The sequence below is a fragment of the Plutella xylostella genome, chromosome 14, assembly GCF_932276165.1.
Source record: "Plutella xylostella chromosome 14, ilPluXylo3.1, whole genome shotgun sequence".
In the NCBI taxonomy this organism is placed as follows: domain Eukaryota; kingdom Metazoa; phylum Arthropoda; class Insecta; order Lepidoptera; family Plutellidae; genus Plutella; species Plutella xylostella.
This window is the reverse complement of record NC_063994.1, coordinates 2,321,379-2,338,026: the sequence shown is the minus strand read 5'-3', so window position 1 is coordinate 2,338,026 and position 16,648 is coordinate 2,321,379. Positions and strand designations below refer to the sequence as shown.

General features: G+C 36.6%; 1 protein-coding gene across 1 annotated transcript; it reads right to left on the bottom strand.

Annotated features, from left to right (window-relative positions):
- Positions 1-2,946: 2,946 nt before the first annotated feature.
- On the bottom strand, positions 2,947-15,839 carry LOC105397925. The gene is made up of 2 exons (XM_011569947.3): positions 14,773-15,839; positions 2,947-3,175 (listed from the first exon to the last, which is right to left on the bottom strand). Exons 1-2 carry the CDS (start codon positions 15,230-15,232, stop codon positions 3,120-3,122), a joined length of 516 nt encoding a protein of 171 aa, XP_011568249.3. The 5' UTR covers positions 15,233-15,839; the 3' UTR covers positions 2,947-3,119.
- Between the last annotated feature and the right edge of the window lie 809 nt (positions 15,840-16,648).

Sequence of the window (16,648 nt, the reverse complement as noted above, 5' to 3'; positions counted from 1 at the left end):
AAACAAGTCTGTACCTACTTATAACCTATATGATCGTACCTATCGCACGTCTGAGACCTATGTAGGTATGTCCATCAGTCTAGGACAGAGAAACCTGACCTCTCATAGAATGTCACTCGGAGAGGAGTCAGATTTCCTCATCCCAGTCAGTACAACCGCCGCCTAGCAACAACTCAACTACTCGTGACTCTCGTGAGTGACTCACTCGCACGCCACCGTAGGTCGTCACGCGATGCATTCCGCACGTGACTCACGCCAATCTCACCGATCACCGAGCTTTCCCGAGATTTACTTTTTTAATTTAGTTTTTTTTTTTACTTCACCGTTTTGAGGCTGTGGGAACTGTTTCAGAATGTCCTTAGGATTCCGGGTGTTGATGTGATTCACGGTAAAATTTAATGAAGACAAAAAAAAACAAACACTAAACTTGTACTAATGTACTCCCTTGCGGGGTAGGCAGAGGTGCATTGCTGCACCCACTTTTCGCCAGTGTTATGTTAGTCCCAATGTAATAGGGGTCGGGCCTATTGCCATTTTACGGGCACATCCAAGACCCGAGAACAAAAATATGTGTGTTTAAACAAATATCTGCCCCAGCCGGGAATCGAACCCGGGACCTTCGGCTCAGTCATGGTCACTAACCACTACGCCATTCGGTCGTCCCGTAATGAAGACAAGGACCTTAAATTAGGGAATTTATTCAAACTCCAGAACATACACTTTCATGTTTATTGCATAATTTTACATACACAAATCAAATTATGTTTCACATTCTTAAATAAATTACATAGGTATATTGTATGAAATGCTCTTTTAAAACTAATAAAACTTCATTTGTTAATAACTTTAATACCGACAGACTTCTATGCTTATGTTGATTCATTGATATTTGAAAGAAAAACACAAAAATGTACTGTATGTAATAGCTACTGCAGCTTTAGCAAGTATTTCAATAGTACCTACTGCCTCTGAAAAATTCAGATTTATTTGAAATCTAAAGCTATTGTTATTTAGTCATTGTGGCACAGGCACTAGTTAAATACTTACTTATATCACATAAGTATCTAATAAATAATACCTAAGTATACTTATATCAAAACAAAAAAACATTTTACATAATCTGTCGGCGTTTACTTAATTTCCTACCTAAGCTAACTTATACTAAGGGACAGATTCGTAGGAAGCATTTCACCACTATTCCTTTGATCAGGCAAAACAAATGAAGAAAACATTATTGCAGAGATCGTAGACTAGATTCCACATTATTAGTTGTATTTTAATCATGCAAAATGCTGAAATTTATACAGGGTGTTGCAAAAAAGGGTTTACTATTCGTTCTCCATAGTAAAAAAGTCACGTGACCTATTATTTTTTTTGTGAATTTTCAAAACTCGTTGAACAAAAGTTGTTCAGGATGACCCCCTGAGTCACCCCCTTTCGTCTTAGTATACCCTTTTATCAACACCCTGTATAGGTCATTTACCAATTTTATTCATATCATCTAGAGCTGGTCAAAGGTAAGCGTCCACCTATTGGTATCTTACGTACGGGACAAAACAGATTTTCATAAATGAATGGAGAAACGGCGTCGGCAATGCCGATTACAGTCGTCGAAATATAATAGCCCCGTTTGGACAGCTACAAAATGTACGAGATGACAGCTAGTATCAAATCAAAATCATAAAAAATCTAAACAATAACTGTGCTACCACAAAAAACTTTAAACACTGTTTAACTAGTGTTTAAAACGAAATTTGACAGATTTTGTTGGCGTTTGACAGCGCTAAACACCTGTTAAATACTGTCTAAGTTTTTGTGGTAAGGCCCCAAGTAACTTTTGGTGAATCAAAAGCTCTTTTTCCTTTCGACCGTTAAATAATACGCCAGATTATGTATCTTTTTATGTATTTCATCAAGTAAATCAAGAGTAATTAAATAGAAAATTTGAAACAAACTGGCCTATTATATTTCGACGACTGTAAGTGGACGTACTTTTGTCTGAATTTCAATACAAAGAATACTGAATGCGATGCGTCTGTTGTGTACGATGCCGAAAGGTCGACGCTTACTTTTATTAGCCTTACAATGTATGACGTGATGTTGACATTTATAACACCCTGTATTATGCTGGCCTACTTGTAATGTTGCTCTTTTACAATTCATTTGAGAAGGTATCTCGGTCTGACTTTGCATTGAAACAAAGTTAAAGAGATATATAAAACCAATTACTCTAGGACTGATTTTAATAATATACAGTACTATATTATGCAAAAATACCTATTTTTGATAGAATTATTGCTGAATGAATTTTTGATTTAATAGATGTAGGTAATTTTTCCAAACCAAAGTACAGCAAAATACGCGAATTACACCGAAATATACAGTACTTAAGTATAAATATGTAGTAGGTATACTACTTTTATATTTTATACTCGTGTATGAACAGTTATTTCGAAAGCACCGATACAAAAATAAGGTCACATGAAAGTTCATAGCAGCCGTAAATATACAGGTGGAAGTAATGACAATGATTATCGAAAACCTATAAAAGATAATATGTACAAAAATTACATACAATATTTAGTTAAGTAAAATTAAATAACTTTTTCAGCTTAATAACTATTTAATACACACAGCACATAAGTTATTTATTATTTATTAGAGAACTAATAACTTTAATCACTAAGTTACGAGGATTGATTGTATGTAACAACACTAACAAAATCAATAGTTTTTAACCGACTTCGAAAAAAGGAGGAGGTTCTCAATTCGTCTGTATGTATGTTTTTTTTACTCATAAGATTAATTTTGGAGTTTGACTGTTTCATACTATTTCAAAGATGATCAATGACTAATTTATGGTTATGTATGTCTGTAATACCTATTCTAATTTTGAGTTGTATGTACTTACTTATGCCATTCTGGAATAAACCCAGATTTATTAGACAATAAGACAGATAGGTATCTTATATTAGGACTACGCCTAAAACTCTTCCTTCATTGGAAGAAGACCCGTGCTCCAGCAGGAGACGTGATGGGTCTTGATGATGTAACTATCTTATATTATTATTCTGTTACTTATGTTGTACCTATAGAACTACTAGAGGTTATTGAATCCTTCAATTTTCTTTGTCACTTGAGGTGGAATCGCTGCGTTTTCTCACCGTCCAATAATCTGGAAAAAAAGAAATGCAGAATATTAATGAAATGAACATGGGTAGCGCTTTTCAAAAACAGTTGTTCCTACACTCACGGGCAATGAAAAAGTTCCACTCACAAAATGCCGTTACCAAACAACCCCAATTTTTTCAAACATTTTATTTAAAATTTGAACAAAATAGTATCGTATTTAGTTGGTAATAATAATAATAATAACCATTTATTTCAGGCAACTAGGCCCATAGAAACATTACATAAATACAATTATGAATATATAACTAATACATAACATTATACTTAAAAAGTAATATTCTGATGCGTCGTAAAATGTACTTAAACATTGCAAAAGGTGCCATTATGTTAGGTTTTACTTTTAAATGAACTTTTTCATTGCCTGTGAGTGTATTTAGTTCACGATCCATATTTTATAACTTAAAACTTACTAACTATTGTGAACGAATCTCTTTATTGTTATGAAATTCCATTAACATCAGACGACCGAATGGCGTAGTGGTTAGTGACCCTGACTATTGAGCCGAAGGTCCCGGGTTCGATTCCCGGCTGGGGCAGATATTTGTTTAAAGACAGATATTTGTACTCGGGTCTTGGGTGTTGATATTTATATTTAGTATCTATCTATCTATGTATTTGTGTAGATATATCAGCTGTCCGACACCCATAACACAGGTTCTGCCTAGCTTGGGGTCGGATGGCCGTGTGTGAGATGTCCCCACATATTTATTTATTTATAACATCGGTCATGCAAATAAAACAAATCCTTTAAATTCGAGACTAACTTAACTATCACGATTGATTTCGAAATTCTTTGTAATGGATAAAGTAATGGGTCTGTATTTTCTTATACCGTGTACCTAAATAATTGCGAATTCGCTTTAGCAACATTTCTTAGAACTATAGGGTTCCTGGATTTAGCTGGAAACAGGTGGTCATGTCTCATCACCTCACCAGAAGTGGGGAAACCTTTTTTTTATATTTAAATGATTTTTCATATGGAGCAGTTATTTTATTAACATGGGTCATTGTGGCTATGGCTATAATTTTAAAACTAATACACTCACGGGCAATGAAAAGGTTCCACTGAAAAAAGCACCAAATTACTCCTAAACGAAAAAAGCTAGCTTAATAACGCCTTCTGCAACATTGAAGTACATTTAACAGAGCATCAGGATGTTACCAACTAAAAACGGTAATATTTTATTCAAATTTAAAATTCAATGTTTGTAAAAATTTAGGTCGTTGTTTCGTATGTATGTATGTATGTATGTATTGCACAAAACCCAGCCAGGAGTTACCCTGCATCCTGGATTACGCCAGGCCAACCAGGCAGCACATAGTTTTTAAGAGGAGGGGGAACACACGCTCAGGGATAGGTAAGGAAAGTGAGTATAATCGACCGAGTATGCACCCTAATAAGCCAATATAGGAGGTAGGGTACGGGTAGGAATAAGGTTTGTGGAGAGCGTAATTTGTTAGCCTTCTTGGCATGTCTGGGTGCATGTGATACATTCTTCTTCATGCTGCTGCTGCTCGGGTCTGATATCCTGTTCCAGTCCATGGAATGGTCCTGTGCTGATGCTGAAGTGGTCCTGTGCTGATGCTGAACTGGTCCTGTGTTGATGCTGTAGTGTGTGCCAGTAGATGGCTGGAGTGGTCCTGTGCTGATGCTGAACTGGTCCTGTGCTGATGCTGTAGTGTGTCCTGTGCTGTTGCTGAAGTGGTCCTGTGCTGACGCTGAAGTGGTCCTGTGCTGATGCTGTAGTGTGTGTCTGTAGATGGCTGGAGTGGTCCTGTGCTGATGCTGGAGTGGTCCTGTGCTGATGCTGTAGTGTGTGCCAGTAGATGGCTGGAGTGATCCTGTGCTGATGCTGAAGTGGTCCAGTGCTGATGCTGTAGTGCGTCCCTGTAGATGGCTGGGGTGGTCCTGTGCTGATGCTGCAGTGGTCCTGTGCTGTTGCTGGTGTGGTCCTGTGCTGACGCAGAAGTGGTCTTGTGCTGATGCTGTAGTGTGTGCCTGTAGTTGGCTGGAGTGGCCCTGTGCTGATGCTGCAGTGGTCCTGTCCTGATGCTGAAGTGGTCCTGTCCTGATGCTGAAGTGGTCCTGTGCTGATGCTGTAGTGTGTGCCAGTAGATGCCTGGACTGGTCCTGTGCCGATGCTGTAGTGTGTGCCAGTAGATGGCTGGAGTGGTCCTGTGCTGATGCTGCAGTGGTCCTGTGCTGATCCTGAGTGGTCCTGTTCTGTTGCTGGAGTGGTCCTGTGCTGATTCTGTAGTGGAGTGACTGTAGATGGCTGGAGTGATTCTGTGCTGATGCTGGAGTGGTCCTGTGCTGACGCTGAAGTAGTCCTGTGCTGATGCTGTAGTATGTGACTGTAGATAGCTGGAGTGGTCCTGTGCTGATGCTGTAGTGGAGTGACTGTAGATGGCTGGAGTGGTTCTGTGCTGATGCTGGAGTGGTCCTGTGCTGACGCTGAAGTAGTCCTGTGCTGATGCTGTAGTATGTGACTGTAGATAGCTGGAGTGGTCCTGTACTGATGCTGTAGTTGAGTGACTGTAGATGGCTGGAGTAGTCCTGTGCTGATGCTGCAGTGAGTGACTGTAGATGGCTTAAGTGGTCCTGTGTCTGATACTGCAGTTATGCTGTAGATTTCTGTAGCGTTCCTGTGGCTTACGTCTGTGACTTCTGAGCTGGGTAGTGGTTTACAGGATTGATGATACTTATTCTGTGTTTGTGTGCGTCTTCGATTGGTGGCGATAATTGATTGAAAATAAATTGATTGTTATCTTCCATTTATTATTCAGTTCTAGCGGTGGATACTCGTGTAGGCAACGGTTGCATATATTATGAACTATAGTTGATTTATGAACTATTATTGCATATGAACTAGGTTGCATATGAACTATAATGATTTTATTATATTTTATCTTGTGTTCGTTTTTCAGTTTCCCTAGAATGGTTCGTTGATGTAGACAGCTACATATCATCATATACCAAGCGGTCAAAAATACTTGGTAGAATTCCATTAAAATATTCGGTGAGCTGTTGTTTTAGGGGTACAGTTTCTGTCTATAAACATTTTTGTTATATTCTGCTTAAAAAGTATCTTTGTTGCAATGTGGGAATTTAGTTTAACAAACTTTGGCTTTGTCTACTTTTTACCCATTGTTTCAGTTTGGGTCTATTTTATGGCTTGCAGATGTTCCGTTTCTTTTGGCGCAATGGGTCTATTGCCGGGGTTTTTTTTTTTTAAAAATATTTTGGTCTGAAAGAGAGCTTATTTCTAAGAATTGCGTTTGCTGTGGAAAAATATTAGTCAGTGGTCCTAAACCCTGCACATGTTTGTATAATAGGATACTTACGTTAGTTTCCAGGCATTGTTAATTAAAATATATATTATGTTAAGTTTGTTCATGCAATGAGTAAATTGGTGATGTTATAATTTACTAACTAAAGTTTTTATTCGTTGGTATTTTGCTGGATGTGTCCAAAAAAATCTAGCACGACACTTGGTGTAAATGTCGTGCTAGATTTTTTGGACACGCACTGGTTTCGTTATTAATCCTTTTCAAAATGTAACAGATCTTAGGAACACTGTTCATGCAATAAAAGAATTTGAGTTTTTTGTTGTTGACTATAGATAAATGCATTTGGTGATATTCTGCTGGATACTGTGCTATTTGGATAAGTACAAGTTAAAATCAAAGCAATATGAGATGCTTTTCTTCTTTCCCTGTTCAAAAAATTGCAATAATCACCACGTTTTGCTTAGTTCAAGTAACCACTACTTTCGTTCAGGACATATTGACATAAAAGGCTTTTAATTTCAAATGTATTCGGAAGGATGATAAAGTATGCTGATTGCCTTCTGTCAGGTGCCCTGAAGGTCTAGCTGGTAAAACTACGGTGTTGCGGATAGTTGGTATTTCTGAAGCAACGTCAGCTGGTCTCTAAATCGGGATTGGAATTCTCTCACCAGATTCTCACGGATAATGCTTTAGGGTATGACGGTGGCGGATGGCGAACTTATATCACGCCTATAAAGGGGCTGCGTCACTCTATAATTTATACACTTCACACACTAGAACCGCGCACTTTAATGAAATGACTATATTGATACAAGGCAAGAGATTAGGTAATTTGACACTATAGTATACACATTGCAAAACTTTTTCAATAAATAAGAGATCACTTAATATAGATACTTATAAAGACTCAAGCTTTCGTACAACGGTTACTGATAAACAAAAGGCAACGCGAAACAAAGGATTTTTATGCGCAAGGGCCAGTGGCTAACACGTGTTGGGGCCCGGGAGCGCCCGGCGGACCCGACCGTCCCGCTTGCCTGTCACAATGCAACTCAAAAATTTAGGTCGTTGTTTCGTATCGGTTTTTTGTGAGTGGATCTTTTTCATCGCCCGTGTATATAAGAAATATATACCTGTATGTCAGTATGAATACAGTGTATGAAAGTAAGCAATTTTCTTGTAAGTTGAGCTTTCGCGGACGCCTTTGTGAAGTGACAATGGAGATTTTACGCCATGATCGAGCCACATCGTAAGAAAACACCGCCACTATTCGACACGAGTCCTTATGTTGATAGGAATAAAGTAGTTTTTGCGAAAATTGTAATTTGCTAAGTCAGTATTGAAAATATGATTCTGTCCGCACCTTTAGGGATTATACGTGCACTTTGTTATACGCACAATTTATTATTTAAATTCATTATAAATGTAGGTATATTTTTTTTAAATTGTCTATTAATATATTCCCGTTTATTATATGTAAAACTAAGACTAAAGATAGTTTACTGTTTTAAAAACGGTTATTGTTTAGAAATTTCATAGTACTTTAAAGTCGGGTATATATTTTATTTAATTATTGTACCGAGGTACTTATATTTTTTATATAGGTAAGTATCTATTTTATTTTAGTCTTCGTTTTATAATAAGGGGTATTATTTTTGGTACTTACATAATATTTAACTTGGAAAAACCACGTCCAAATCAAAATCAAATTAATTTTAGTGCTCATTCTTACTAATCCCCAAGTTAAATCTAACTTCATCAAAACGTTTCAAATAAAGCCGAGACACTTGCAAATACATCCGAAACAGGTTTCTGACATGAAGAAAAAAAACTTAAAAGGAAGATAAAAAACAAAAATGTATATCTTGAGATCTTGAGCTCTGTTTATACGGATCTGCTACCTGGCTTACGCGTTACCCAACTTATTTGCCATTCCATTAACTTTTATGACAGACTGCATAAGGTTTAATTTACGTTGACAGGGTTTTTTTAAGTTACACAGTACATTGTAGGGAATCATAAAACTGTATGGCTTAGCATAAATCTTTTAAAGAAATCGGGGATTGTGGCTTACGGTATGGAAGGTTGTGGAGAAGTAAATAAATATGAGGTTTAAACAATACAGACCTAAAGATGGCTATAAAGTTTTGAGTTTCTGTATTTTTATGGGTGATAGATAAAATTAAAATTACTGCTGTCAAATGCCTTAAGTATAAATTACAACACTCTTTAAACGTTGTTTTTTTTATAATACTACTGTATACTGTAATAATATATGACGTCATAATATGTTGTGCAGTCGACAATAACTTACTCATTTAATTTAATGGTTAGTTGAAAAGGAACAGAGTTCATCGACCAGTGCCACCTTTGTCCAAATTGTTGCGACCTGCAGTGCAGCGGGTGTCAAATCATACCGTTTATTTATGATTTATGTTGTGGATCTGACCTCTTCAAATTAGTATCTAAAAGTTATATTGACTGGTTAGTTTATAAAGTTGCCCTCAAAATTCATAGGAAGAACTGTCAGTTTACAAGAGTCTTGCAAGCACCTTGCCTAATTTCTCTAATTTTTCTTTCCTGAAATTATTTTGAGTTAAAGAGAGATAGAAAATGATAACAAACAAAGGATTAATTTTATGAAAGAATGATGATAGGATTATCGGCGAAATAGACCAATAGCGGCTGAGCCAGCATTCCACCTCCAAAAGACTACGTAAGTTTGTGACTTGTGGTCCTAATTTTTTCAAGTTCCCCGGTCCAATCCAACCCAAGTGTACCCATCCACAGCTGCTAAAACCAGGCAATCGATTAATTACTGTAACCACACTGTGTATGTTGAAAATCTTAAATAAATAATGACAGTGTTCGATAAATTCTTCGAAAGAAATTGTTATTGGGTTTTAAAGAACTGGCTGCATTGATCCTTCTGGGAATCGAATAAGTAATGTATTTGGAATATGGGTGCAGACTTGCGAGTAATTTGAGACTTTTGAATAAGGCTTTTGATCAAGATTATGCCTCGTTCCCAGTAGGTAGCTAGTTATAATTATTACTGATTCAAGGGAAATTGAAAAATTTACTGACTACGTTTTTATTTACTTGAGTATATTGAAATTCAATTCTTTTTAGGATTGCAGGCCCAATATTTTTTTTTCTATATTAATTAGGTATAGGTTTTGTATAGCACAAAGTATTTTTGTGAAAGCCTTTCAGGTCGCCATTTAGGCCATTAGTCGCTCAGGTAAGACTCATTCCTAGAGTGTTTCAGTATAAAATTAAGGATTCTCATTGACAATCCTTTCCTGGACCCTTTTCCCTATACTGAGCTTCCACAAATCCACAACCCCAATTATTTTTTCCCTGTGCAAATCTACCTCATATCCTGTTCAAATTACATTAGCATATTTTACAATTTTTCAAGACTGAGCTAACTTATGGAAACAAATACCTACAATACATATAAATATACGTAAATATACAGCGTAATTTGTACAAATCCATGAGATACATACAACATGGAGGCTCGGGCCCTCAGTTCAACGACTCCGGCTAACGGGACACACACATACACACACACAAATACACACACACACACACACGAGATACAGAGTTACAGACATATTATGTTCTTTTATTATATTATGTTAGTAAACATCGAAATGAAGTTTCTTTAGAAACGTGTTTAGGAAAGCTTGGATTTTGATTTAAATTTCAGGGTTTTTCAGTTTTAGTGTTCACTTGAAATAAATCGAGCACCTAGGTATTAAGAAAGACTATTTAGACAGAATAGGAAATTGATTTTATGCAGATAAGTATAGGTACTTTACTTAGTACGGTAAGTAGGTAGGTACAATACATATATCTATACCTAAACAGTATACATATAAATGTTTTTATACTAAGTAAACATAAAAACAGTCGTACATTACATACAACAGGTTCCCTGTCCTGAATTGTATGACTCATTGGAGATTTTTTGTACCAATTTACCAAGTCTTATGAATCATCATTATTCATGATTATGATCTAATACCTAGACCAGGTAATGCCTACAGTATACATTTAATTACATTTACATATGAGTACCTAATACATAGGTAATCCAGGTGGGTACATTCACATTTTCAAGGGGGTTATTGCTAAATGTTACACGTAAATTAAGTTAATCAAAGTACTACTAGTAAGTAGGCAACTATAACAAATAAATGATTTGATTTGAACTATTTTAAAACTTAATAATTACTTTTACGACTAAACCTATAAATATTGAACCAGGCCCTTTAAAAGGGCTATTTCTATTCCGTAGTTGGTTGGTTACCGGTTGAATAACCTGATTTCTGATAACAGCTAAAAGGGTTATGGGTTTTAGAAGTTTAAAGTTCACCGATAACGCCTGCATTGCAGGCTGGTTATAAGGCATAAAGGCATTGCAACTTGTAAGTTAAAGGCATATATGGACCAATGAAGTAGTTAGTAAGTAATAAGTATTATAATAATGAACGAAAAATTCGGGACGCAAAATGTTAAGCTAAAAGGATAATCTAGGAAAACACCGAGATGGGAAGTGAAAAACTAATCTAAGTGCAAGATATACCTATCTTTTACTTAGGTATAAGGTACAGATACCAAAAATAATCGATTATTTTTAGCTCTAATTTTAGTTTTTTTTACGTTTCATGTGGTTTTCGGTTTCATCAGAAAACTTTAAAGTAGAACAACTGAAGTTCTTATTTTACCTCTAGTCTAATCTACATTTCAACAAAACCCATAAGGCATTATGGCTGTAATTACTATTTCTTATTAGAATTAATAATTATTAGTTGTATAATATAGCGTTCACTGACTTCTGTTATGGATGATAAAACCACTTGATGTTCGTCAGTTCAAGTTTTTTTGTGTACTTTTTTTTACCATAGTCTATAGGAGATAGGCGTCATGGAGATTATGATTTATTAGAGGTTGTTGAACTTTGTTTAAAGAAGTAAGTGCCTACTTAATTTTATTATTTTTACTAACATTTAATAGGTAAGCGATTATAACTAGGTATACTTATTTTAAAATAATGTTGAAGTATGTTGGTATAACCAATTAACCACTTAACCAAAGAATAATAAAACTAATCACAAGTATAACTAGGAAAGATAGTGTAAAACAGAGATTAACATGGAAATATCAGTAAAAATCTATCGTAGGTACTTACTACTTTACCTATTACATGGGCACATTATTCGCAACATCCAAAATAATGTGCTAATAAAAGTCCATTTTAAAAAAAGTTTTAAGTGTCGACCAACTTCAAAATACACCACAAGCAATGAAAACGTTCCACTCACAAAATGGCAACACCAAACGATCCCAAGTTTTTCAAACATTTAATTTAAAATTTGAACAAAATATTACCGTTTTAGTTGGTAATATCCTGATGCTTTGTCAAATGTACTCCAATGTTGCAGAAGGCGTCATTAAGCTAGCTTTCCGAAGTAATTTGGTGTTTTTCTCAGTGGAAACTTTTCATTGTTAGTGAGTGTATATAAGTAACTTTATCAATGTTATCCTGAAAAACGTGATGTCTCAATATTATTAGCTAGACAGTGAGAGTAATCGTTAAATTCAAAAACCATACAAAAGTAGGGGAAGAAGTCACGCTTTTTGACTTTTATTATTTTCAAACCGACTTCTCTCACAAACTGACTGGAGAAATAAAGTAGGTAATACTTTCAAGGCTGAAGACGCAAGGTGGAACGAGAGAATTAAGTACTAAATTAAAATTAAATTCTTACACTCAATAATAATTTATTATTAAGTACTTATAATGGTCCTTCATAGTCAGCCTCAGAGTAAGTATATTTTTTAAAAACTACATTTTATTTTAAACGCTCGATGTAGTCTGCCATTTTATGTGGTTAAAATGCTTAAGTATTGTGTGTTTTCCTATATCTATGTAACAGTAATTCAATCACCAATATTCCTGTGCACTACAGTCTTAGATTATCAATATACGAACAAGATGGAGTGCCACATACAAAACATGGCAAAAAAACTGTCCGCATTTTATTTACTTTCAAACCGTTTTAAGTTCAACCTAATGACAACCATTATTGTGCCACTGAATAAAGTCCCAAATCTCCATCTAGTTCGTATAAATTATCGTTGACCACATGTAGTACCCACATAGGGCACCGATCACTCGGTGGTAACGGAGGGGCTCCCACGTCACGGTCCCCGGTTCTAGTCCAGGCAATGTAGGAATATTAATGTGCTGCTACTGCTATGCTATGGTTACTGGATGTAATATAGTTTTGAAGTAACATTGTATGTTTTTAATATTTTCTTTTGTTTTTAACGCGATTGTAGTATGTAGTTGGATTATGTTGTATGAATGTGGGTGGAATTCAATGAATGAGGTTTTTTTTTTTCAAATCTTCATAATAAACTTTGGGTGGTGTTTTGCAATATTTTTTTAAGTAAGTAGGTAGGTTGTTTGCAGCTATAACATCGTGGACATCATCGATAAAATCGATGACTAACGAAACCATTAAGGTGCGGTTAAAACCGTTTATTCCACTTATTATAGTGATAAATTTAATTTTAAATCCTTTTTGAAATAAGTACAATATTTTTGAAGAAACATGTTTTTTTATTGGTATCAACCATAAGGGTTGATTGAAATTTGAAATAATGTACCTAGGTAGCATTACAGCATTAGCGTTGCTTCTAAAGTACTCAGCGAACAATGGAAACAAATAAGTTTGTATGATAAAAGTCTAATGCCAAAATAAAAAAATCGGATGTAACCATAAAAGGGAAGATACTTCATAAAAGGCAACAAAGTAGATGACGTAACCAGCCAATGACCTAAAACTTGAGGCAAGTCACGACTTGAATACAGGATTCAAAATCGCAAATGCCATTATCAAAAATTAAAGGAACCATTAGATCATAAAAGAAAGGAAGTTTAAAAATAAATTGAAGTTACACGTCGAATAACAAATTGTAAGTAAGTAATGTTTTGCAAAAAAAAGTTAAAATTTTTGCTAAATAAGTTTTAGATACCTACCACATACACTTTAGATGTAATCGCAATTCAACAATTTAGATTTTAGCGCATCATTTAAGTATCCCTTACTTTTTGGTGTATTTATAACAAAGCCATGATGAGCCATGTATTGTGTCTATGGTACGGTGGCCTGCGCCTAAAAGTATACAGGCGGAGTTTTTAAAATAGCGATCCCTGATGATGAAGGGACCAGCTACATCTGTTATAAATCCGGGGACGTGTTGTGTGTGATGTGTGTAGCAGTCATGTTTATGGGGATGTGCTTAAGCAGCATGTGAGCTTGAGATCGCTATTTTAAAAACTCCGCCTGTATACTTTTAGGCGCAGGCCACCGTACCTAGTTTTTCAATAATTTGTAAAGTTGGATTAGAACCTGCAATCTCCAGTGCAAGTCCAATCTAAGTGTAAATATTTATCCATACTATCTTTATTTACTCAGATAATGTATGGTGGCAAATGTAGGTCATTTTTATGAACACTTAAATCAATAAAAAATATCATTTCTGTGCAAGCCTTTCCACATTCAGAAGTTTTCATATCTAGTTTTTTTGCCCTTATGTAGGTATTATTATCATCTTGCAGTGTGTATAAAAATCTAGGTTTTTTGTATGATTGACTAAATGCAGAGTGTATTAAAAATAAGATCTAGCTTTTTTTGTATGATTGACTGAGTCATAAATATTTTTTGACTGTGGAAGTCAAAATAATCTAGTTAGTGTGAGACAAAAAAAAGTTCAAATGTAGCTTCGACCATTACATGCGTAGTACGGGTAATGGTCCGGCTTGCCTGAATATTAATATCATGGTAGGAGCTCGGCCACATGACGTCATCAATGGACGCTTGGTTTTAGCGGGAAACTTTAACTCTTTCTTTATTAACATTTTCTACGGATGCATCAGAATTTAGGATGGGTGCAGAAAGCGTAAATACTTAACTGTTTTTTACTTTTAAAATAAATTTACTTAAATAATATCTTACTAGGTTACCTAGTACACCGATTACTATTGAAGTATGTAAGTGTGTATTTGAAGCTTGAAAAAACTTTCAGACTTCTGTTCTTTTGAACTACGACATTATCCACGTTCGTCTGAATGTTTATCTTTGTAGTAACCACCATGTTAAGATAGTTAACAAATGCCCCACATACCTATTCATACAGGCAGGTGAAAAACAGCCATTGAATTTGAAGTGAAAGAGGTGAGCAATAAAAGCCAAATTTGGCACTGACCTGTCATTTGCAGCTGCCGTCTTGAGGCTGGAGTCCTCGGGGTTCGCGGGGTGCGGGCGGCGCGGGGCGTGCGAGGGGTGCGGGGGGAGGACGCAGCACTGTGGATACTCCTCGAGGGTGACCCCAGCAACCTCAGGTCAGTGTTCCCGACACTGGACAACGCCTCCGCAGCCGTCCTCACTGGACTGTCCACCATCTTCTCACACTCCTCCTCGAATTTCACCGGCGACTCCAACTTGGCAGCTTTATACGCGCATTCTGACTCCACGTCGAAGTTGAAACGTCTGATGAAGCGCTTCCGTTCCCGGTTGTACTGCTCCACCATCAGCCTCCTCGTCTCGTCCCGGTCAGGAACCCCGAACAGGCACTTGCAGCTTCCTCTCCGTCTCCTCGGGCTATTCCTCATCACTCCAGACACCTCCATCCTCCTCTGCTTCGGGGTGCGGCCTCCAGCTGCCATTGTCTTCTTGAACTTCCGAACTGTTTATCTAGACGATGTTTGCGTCGCGTCAGGTGAGCGCCGACTGGTTCGCGAGAAACATCTGACTGTAATAATCTCCAGAGAAAAACAGCTGTTGTGCGCAGGTAGTGGCGAGACGGGGATACTGGGTCGTGTGCGTGGGAGCAGACTAGCTAATAACACCTGGCGATAACCGTCCGGCGCCGAATCCCGCCAATTCTGTCCTAACCTCAAAACGGCGTGCGTGGAGGTACAGAGCGTGCGCGCGCAACCGGTTGCCAAGTGAGACTGACGCTTCCCGCGCCGCGTCTCTTGCGCTTGCGCATGCGCACCGATTTTGGCAAGTTCCTTTGATTCACTTGGCGCGCAAACCCCAACAATGGATCCAAGGACGCTTTTTTTGTACGTCTCAGGGGATACAGGTGTACTTGAAATCAAAAGGGGACAGTGGTAATAATAATTGTCCCACTCGCAATTTTTCTCACGAATAGACACGGAAATAAGAGTTGGCGGTAAAATCGCGCCATGTGGTTGAGCGAGGTTCGTCAATCTGTCTAGTTATAGCGACGCGCCAACTTCGTCGTGGTTATCAGTGGATTGATAATGATATGATAATACATGCTTTGCTTTGATTTAGTTAGGTAACTAAAACTTATACTTAGTGAGATGTTTATTAATAGTCAAAGTCAAATTTTATGTTGATTTTGCCTTTCATGAAATTAAAAATATTATAATGTATTTATTGCCCAAGAGTTCCAAGACGGCCTGTCTTCTCTCTGAACATAGAATAGAATAGAAGAGTATTCAAAACAAAGTTCGGGTTCGCCAGCCTCTGCCGAGCACACGCCCGGAATTACATAGCTCGGTGTCGCCGTCGACGGATACGTCGTGGAGGACATCATCATCATCATCGGCTTACTTAATATTTAGTGTTAGTAGACGAATGTTTAATTATGTCTAATACAGTCATGATTTAGCGGAAGAAAAAAAATCACTAAAGAAACTTAAAACGTGACAAATAATTAAAAAAACCCTTCTTAAAATAATATCAGCAAAATTAACTTAAAGTTCTATTTACGTTGTAGAGCTGTAGACAACACAAACCACAAAAATGAAACAAACAATCCTAATGAATCAATAATGAGGATAGCAAAAAACTATGATGATCCAACCGCTTCTAACAGTTGAACAGTTCTAACGTCTGATGAACTACAATGATGACCACTTAATTTTTTTACCTTTTTAACAAGTACTTTATTCTGAAATGACGTAAGCCTGTGCAGACGGGATAAATTTTAGCAACAAAAACAGGTTTTTCTTTAAAAAATAATCAAAGCCCTTTTTAAAAAAATACTTAAGTTTTAACTTAATTTCACTAAGCAGAGAAAGTGTAGGTTTAACAGGGGTAAGTTAGTG

Excerpts from the sequence above, each read along its gene's own strand:
- LOC105397925 (XM_011569947.3), bottom strand. The coding sequence starts at position 15,232 with ATGGCAGCTGGAGGCCGCACCCCGAAGCAGAGGAGGATGGAGGTGTCT. Across the intron at positions 3,176-14,772 it reads ACGGCAGCTGCAAATGACAG|ATTATTGGACGGTGAGAAAA; the intron begins GTCAGTGCCAAA and ends CTTTTTTTCCAG.